Source organism: Carassius carassius, chromosome 46 (assembly GCF_963082965.1).
Source record: "Carassius carassius chromosome 46, fCarCar2.1, whole genome shotgun sequence".
NCBI classification, from domain to species: domain Eukaryota; kingdom Metazoa; phylum Chordata; class Actinopteri; order Cypriniformes; family Cyprinidae; genus Carassius; species Carassius carassius.
Window position 1 is genome coordinate 3,315,359 of NC_081800.1, and position 7,791 is coordinate 3,323,149.

The window sequence follows — 7,791 nt, forward strand, 5'->3', positions numbered from 1 at the left end:
TTTATGGTGATGTTTCTGAAGGGAATGGCTGTGGTTCCCATCCGGGCACAGCAGCTCAGGGTGAATGATGCATGCTGAACGAGCACACTTAACACCCTCGCTCATCTGATGGCCACTGACTGACACCAGGACAAATGAATTGGCAAAGTATCCGATGGACAGTTTGCACCTCGTTTTCCAGAAATGGTAATAGGTGAGCGCTGAGTGTGCCCGAGGCGTGAGAGGGGCGCAACAGAGGAGGATTCAGGACGGACACTTGTGTTCAGAAAAGTGGGTTAATTTTCAGCCCCACACCCGCTGAGCGCCTCTCGTGTCCCGCAGTGGCCATGCTGGAAACCAGTCTGATGTGTGCCCTCTGATCGCGGAGATGAAGGAGAAATAGGAGCTTGTGCTCCACATGATTGCTAAATGACTTGCAATTGTGCTTTGTGTCAAATTTAAGCCTGTGTATTCCTCCCTTTGTGGGGGTCACACGCTGAAATTGTGCATCACAAGGCTGCATTTGTGGGCCAGCCAAATAAATGCGTTTTTAAAAGATGTTTTGAATATTGGTTGTAAACACTGAGTCGGAGGATTGTTTTCTCCGTCCTCCAAAATATAATGTGGGCTAATAACACTCAACTATAGACTAGGACAATAAAGGCACACCTATAGGCTATTTCTAGTAAATAAAACAAAGATTAGGCTACTGGATGTTATTATTATTATAGCATTTCTATAAAAAATAAATAAATAGAAATTTAGTCACCTGCATTAAGTCATTATTATTTATGTGAACATTAAGGTATAAAGTCATTAATAAAGTAAGACAACTGCAATGTTCAAAAAACAGTTTTACAAATGTTTTTATAATAAAACTGATTCCACAACCACCGGTTATTCCGCACGACATTTAACGCTGCTCATTACAACGCAGCTCGTCCATATAAAATTTACCTGTTGTTTTACAGCAACTCATCAACGTATTTTAATTTGTATTTTTTTGTAAGTTTTCTAAACACACGTTAGGTGTAGAGCGTGTTCCCCGTGCGGCACCTGCAGGAGGCCGGCTCCGTCAGGGGGTGTGGGGGGGCGTGGATGGAGCTCGAGCCCCGCCCCCTTCCTCAGCCCAGCCCCATATGAAGAGAGCAGTGTGGGCTGATGGCAGTAGTTCACGTGGAACTTCATCAGAGACTTCTCCGTCCGCTCTGAGCATCCGAAGCTGACTCCGATTCTGAAGGAATCAATCTAGAGCTGCTCGAAAACTTTCGCTGAAGTTTGAGGAGGATCACTGCAAAATGCCACGTTCTTTTCTTGTCAAGAAATATTTCTCCAACAAGAAGCCAAACTACAGTGAACTGGAGGGTCAAACTGGTGAGTGTGCCTTTAAGAGCTTTTTGTTATTTTATGCCATATCATTATGTGAATTAAAACGGTTTATGATTAGCCGAAAGTTGTCATAACACCCTGCACCATAACTGTTGACATAAAAACGTTATTATTTTATTATCCTATTTTAAATACTCAAGGTATTTTAATTTTGGGATTTAATATATAAATATTTTTTTGAATTAGATTTTTTTTTCACCATGGTATCTGCACAAACTGCAGGATGTGAAGTTTATCTAACTGCTGAAATGCTTCAGCTGTTATATTTCACAATAATTTAATCTGATTAAAAAAGCGCAAAAAGTAAGTCAGAGCAGATAATAATGTAGCAGATATTCAGTGGTTGCTAACCAAATAAAGTCTGCGTTTGAAAGCTTGAGAATATACAAACAAGAAAGGGCTACTTCAACAAACTAAACCATTTTCATGTAGTCCAGCAAACATCTAAACAGGCACCTTTTCTTTCCTCAGACCAACGCTATGCTGTCGTCCCACAATGCTTCCCTCTGGATGTCTTCCCCACCAGAGAAGGCAGCTCTGTGGTGCCCACCTATCCCTCCATGCTCGTGTGGACCACCAGTGCCTTACCCCTTACCTTCACAGCGGTGTCACCCAGCATCCCCTCTCCTCCTGGGCCTCTGGACCTGAGCTCTCAGTCCAGCTCCAGCAGCAGTGGAGAGGAGGACGACTGCCGTACATCTGACCCTCCCAGCCCAGACCCCGCCGACCGCTTCCAGTGCGCCCACTGTGGCAAGACCTGCAGCAGCCCGGCCGTGCTGTCTCTCCATCAGCTCACGCACTGCACCGCCAGCCCACAGACGCTCACTACTGCTGCAGGAGCCACCAGCACAAGCACCAGAGCGGCCTTCCACTGCAAGCACTGTCCCAAAGAGTACAGCAGTCTGGGTGCGCTCAAGATGCACATCCGCTCACACACGCTCCCCTGTGTGTGCACCACGTGTGGAAAGGCCTTCTCCAGACCCTGGTTACTGCGAGGACACATCCGTACACACACCGGTGAGTGAGCGGATACACTGAGGTTGTTAGTGGTGCATGCAAATTCATAACTTAACTTTGTAGAATTAAACTTAGATACACGTACTCGTCCTGCACTGTTTGTGGCATGGAAACTAATGATAAATCTTGTACTATCTCATCCTGCAAGCACCAAATTGTGCAGCTTATTGAGAAGAGGTGTGCTATTACTTTTCCAAGCTACTGGATTTATCGTTTCAGTTTGGCAGACAATAATACTGGTGATAAAATCCCTCCAAAATATATTATTGGAGACTTTTGTCCACAATAGTTTGTTACTTTTAAGTCATATTGTAGGCACAATTAAAACGCGGGTATGGAATAGTACAACCTAGTAACAATCCAACTAAAATGAGGGAAGGAATGAGTTTAACATGGACACGATTTAACTAGAACAAATAAATAAATTATGTATAAATCAAGAAGCACAAATTATTTTATCTCTGTACTTGAGTTAAAAAGTCATATTCAATCTTTCATTTGATAGTCTCTTAAACTAGGTAACCTCTGCATGATACTAAAAGCATAAACGAGAGGGATGTGGGGAGATGTACTGTTAAAGCTGACAAGGACTATGCTATCTGTAGCATTCCCATTGTTGTCGATGGCTGTTGCTTGGCTGGCACATCTACAAGCAGGGGCTAACCAAGTAAAACCTAGACTATCTGAATAAAGGACTCCCAAAAAGTTAGAGACAAGAATATTATAGAAACCTAGGGATGAGCTCTTTAAAGCGAATATCCAAGCAACCACCCAAAACAACCAATCAAAGCGCCCTAAGTTGTGAAGGTTCACCTTTTCTTGTAAAACTGTAGATGTTACATATATATATATGTGTATATTAAAAACAAAATTGGTCATCTCTGTTTAAAGGTGAACGGCCCTTCTCATGCCCCCACTGTAACCGTGCGTTTGCGGACCGCTCGAACCTGCGTGCTCACCTGCAGACCCACTCCGAAGTGAAGAAGTACCAGTGTGGAACGTGCTCTCGTACCTTCAGCCGCATGTCCCTCCTGCACAAACACACCCTCTCCAGCTGCTGTCCGTCTGCCTAGAGGACAAGAGCGCTGCTTGCCCCCTCTCACTGTCGAGCTGGGACGGGTTTAAGCCATAAGTGAATGTCTGGATTCGTAGAAAATGTATCGATGCTGTTTTTGAAGCACAAAGGGCCTTATCTTTGCTTCCACAAGCCAGAGAGTGATGATGTTATTTACTAGTGTTAGTCTTACACACATCACACACAAAGTGTCTACATTAACGGCCTGTCGTGGGAGGGGGGCCCACAGACTGGCTCTCGGTGGATTCCCAAGATGCACCTTGGTGCCGGCTGGTCCGGGACTGTGAGGGGGCAGCTGCTATAAAGCATGTGTGGTGAGAGGTCATCTCTCACCAAGATCTCCACAGACGGGCAGGGATGTATTGGGACAGCTGTTGCAGTGCAGGCCTGTCGACAAATGCATTAGCTACGTCTCTAGACTGATGGCTGAAAAGCACACCAAAGAGCTGTTTTAATAAGAAGTTCAATTAGACTCTGGAATCTGAGCTTCAAGGTATTCCATCATTCGGCATCTCCTGGATGTTTTTATGTTCTTAAACACTGAAAAAGGTGTCAAAGGCACACAAAAAAGGTCATTTGGTTTTAGAAGTTATGTACAAAGTTTGCTCCAGTACACCTGAACTGAAGGGAATTTGCAGGCTCTCATTTGAGAAAGGTCTTCCGTGAAGCCTTTATCATCTGGTCATCGTTGAACACATTTTTTTCAAAGCCACAATGATATATGAAGCTGCCTGTCTACATATTGTTTATGTTGTACGTATAACACAAACCAAATCCTATGCAATGTTTTCTTGAGCAAAGATGTTTTAGTGCATTTCCACTTGCTATTTTTCAATAAAGTAATTTATGTTCTTTGTTTAACAGAAGTGTCTAATTTGTGTTTTTCTGAAATGTTGAAAGGACCGTTCAACCATAAATGAATATTCTGCGTATATTTACTCAACCTCATGTCATTACAAACCATTATAACTTTGTATCTTTCATGGTAAACAAAAAAGGAGATGTTTAGTAGAATGTCCTCACTGCTTGTTTACATTCAAGAAGCATTCTGTACACATATTCAGAAGTGCATTGGTAGTTTTATGTGACAAACAGGATAAGAGAGAAAATCTTTCTTAAATCTAATTCATGCTTGAGCACATTCAAACAGGCTGCATTACTCCACGTTTGACATCAAATATCGCAAGTTATGCCCTTAAATGAACACAAGCTTGCAGAATTTTTAAAGGTTATTGAAAAAAGAAATGCAAATTATCCCTTGAATGCATGAATTTACATCCAAGGGTCTATGAATTGATATGGTGGTGTCTGTCTAGAAGCAGTCAGATATTTTGAGTGATGGTCAGAACACCTGCACACACCTTTTCTGCTTAGCTTAATGCTAATACAATGCTAACTCAGTTTAGCTGACACATGGCCAACAAATGTTTGCATCTGAGAGGTGGAAAAAGACCAAAAGGGAGGCAGAAGAGAAAGGGGCCAGTCCGCACCATTAAGACCAGTGGATCCAGCTCTTAGCTCCAGAACCTCAATCTGTCAAACAGATAGATACGCCTCCCAGAGGGGACATTTAATAAATGTGGGAAATGCCAACAATCTGTGCTTCGAATGCAGCCAGAGTTTTGAGGTTTTAGGTTTTGTAGACCTCCTCCGCAGCTCACCCTTTCTCTAGGAAGCTGAATCCACAAAGCCCTTGTGACCCGCGCGGACGCCAACCAGTCTTGCTAGAGTAACGATGCACTTCCTCTGCTGATTTGGAGGCTCGAAGCTCTGGGATTTTGGTGGGAGAAGCTAGCTGTAGGGGGGAGGGCATGCTTAAAGAAATATTACAGGCTCAATGCAACTTCAGCTCTATTGTCAGTATCTGTGGCATACTTTATCTGCAACATCTGTGACCAGTAAAAATGCTTTATTCCTAAAGTACAGAGCCCAAATGCGTGACATGTTTGGAGAAAAAGCTACATGTCTGGGGCACAAATTACCTTTTTAATATTTTTTAATTGAACTTTTCCATACCCCTCATCTTAGTTTAATGCTGACAAGTTCTACCTTTGTTTTTCTTCCACGCCATGTTTGGGGCTCTGTATTTTAAATTAAATTTATGCATTTAGTAGACCCTTTTGTCCAAAGCCACTTACAGTGCATTCAGGCTAACATTTGTTACCTAACATTTGTTCCCTGGGAATTGAACCCACAACCTTGCGTTGCTAACACAATGCTCTACCACTTGAGCCACAGGAACATAATATAAACACAAAAGCTCGTTCAAAATAAATACTGCTATAATATAATACAAGCTGCTGTAAAATATGTAACAGATATTCAGAATTGTTTCTTTTTCTTTAACTAAGGTATGAGCAAAATTGTTTTCAGTTGTACATTTCTCTTAAATTACTCATTAACGGTAGTTTTGATACTGTGTCATTTAAATAGCAAACTGAGAAACTGCAATATGTGCATATTTGGGTGTATGTGGGCCGACATGGTCAGATATGACTGGTGTTCAGTAGCCGAAAGTCATTTAGGCTTTTGGTTTTGATGTGGTTGGCCTAAACTGGAGACATGAAGTCAGACACAGTAGACATGGAGGATTGAGCGGCCCCTCAAACCCACGGAGTCATGTTCACACAGAGATGACAACTGTGTGTGGGCGGCTGGATGGATGTCAGTGGGTGATGTAATCGTCTTTCAACCCTCAAAGCGGCACAAATCTGCAAAAATGTCCCGTAAAGTCAAAAAATGTTCCCTAGTACCTGCGAGGGGGTGAGATAATGTGTCTGTAATTGATGTGGGTGCAGTGTGGTTTGAATTGCTGTCTCCTCTTTATTTTTCCCCTGCTGGAACAAACATATCTGAGATCACTTCAGCTGCATATATTATATGTCTTTCAGTTAAAGAGCATGAAGACCGCATTTATGTGAACAGTATATATATATATATATATATATATATAGTTGAACATCATACATTTTATTTTGCAGAATTGTTCCATATTTAGAAAAATCCCTTATCCCTATTGTTGACCTAGTTTAATCCCACTTTCGTTCCCTCCTTTCCTCTCTCTGGGCTGAAGGAGCCCATCGGACACAGGAAACTACTTGTCGGTCAAATATAAACACTGGCTTCGCTGCAGCACTGATAAAAAACATCTGAAGCATTAGGCTAGAGAGAAGTGTCCTGCTAGCTAGAGCCAACTAGAAAGAGGGCTGAAAGATAGTTTGGCCAAAAATAAAAGTCCTGTCATCATTTACTCATCCTAATGTAGTTCCAAACCCAAAATGAGCTCTTGCTGGTCCAGAAAGCACCATAAACGTATCATAAAGTGGTGCATATGGTTCATACACTTTATTCCAAGTCACGTGACAGCTTTGTGTGAGGTACAGTTTCCGTTTTAAGTCTTTCACCCATAATTTTTGACTTCCATGACAGGCAGTCATCAGACGTTGATAATATTGAAAACGATTGACATCAATCCTGCCTCAGTGTGTCTTGGCTTGATTATTTAAATGTAGGATAACCTTGTAGCTGAGACCAGCTCATTTGAGACCTCTGCATTTGAGATCAGAAAATGGTCTGAATGACATGCTTTCTTCTTTTGGGGTTGAATAAAGTCGAGAGCAAGACATGATAATATGTTTTCGGACACACTTTCATACATGTTTGGAGTGATGAGAAAGACTGAATTTACATTTTTGGTTGATCTATCCCTTCCTTTTTGTAATTCTCTAACATTCTCATGTAAATTTGTTTGGACATTTACACAGCTATGAGATCAGTTTTACATTTGACAACTAAGATGTTTGTTTGAACTGGGAAATCTGGCCATGGATATTCAGTGTGAGGGCCTTTGGCCTGGCTCTAGTCTCTGTGTTTGGCGGTGGCTTAAACTGACTTTAAAAGGGCATATCTGAGCAGTGATGTTCATGTCTTTTCATGTTTGAGGTAGTGGTTCAGAGAGCTGAGTCATAGGGATCATGTTTGAGCCAGGAGCTGTTATGATGGTTTGGATTACTAACAGAGTAATGGGTGACCGTGCTCTTGTGTGGGGATTACCCAAATACTTTCTCCAACTTTCTTTCTTTTCCAGATGCAATTCAAGCCACCACTGCCCCCTTCCATGTCATTGGTCTTATTCCTATTCTGGCTCTGTTTCCTCAAACGTTCCCTCTCATATTGAACATGTTCTAGCATGTGCCTTTCTGTCATTATTTAGTCACCCTCATGTCATTTCAAATGTTTGAAGAATGTTTGAGCATCCAAACTTTCAAGACAATACGATCCAAAACTTTTCTGTTCCAAAACATAAATTGGGAAATTAATCCATACAAGTA

General features: G+C 41.9%; 1 protein-coding gene across 1 annotated transcript; it reads left to right on the forward strand.

Annotated features, from left to right (window-relative positions):
* The first annotated feature begins 1,227 nt into the window (after window positions 1-1,227).
* On the forward strand, window positions 1,228-4,326 carry LOC132129471 (protein snail homolog Sna-like). Its single transcript, XM_059541088.1, has 3 exons — window positions 1,228-1,353; window positions 1,840-2,385; window positions 3,277-4,326. The coding sequence occupies exons 1-3, from the start codon at window positions 1,278-1,280 to the stop codon at window positions 3,456-3,458; spliced, it is 804 nt and encodes a 267-aa protein (XP_059397071.1). The 5' UTR covers window positions 1,228-1,277; the 3' UTR covers window positions 3,459-4,326.
* Window positions 4,327-7,791: the final 3,465 nt, after the last annotated feature.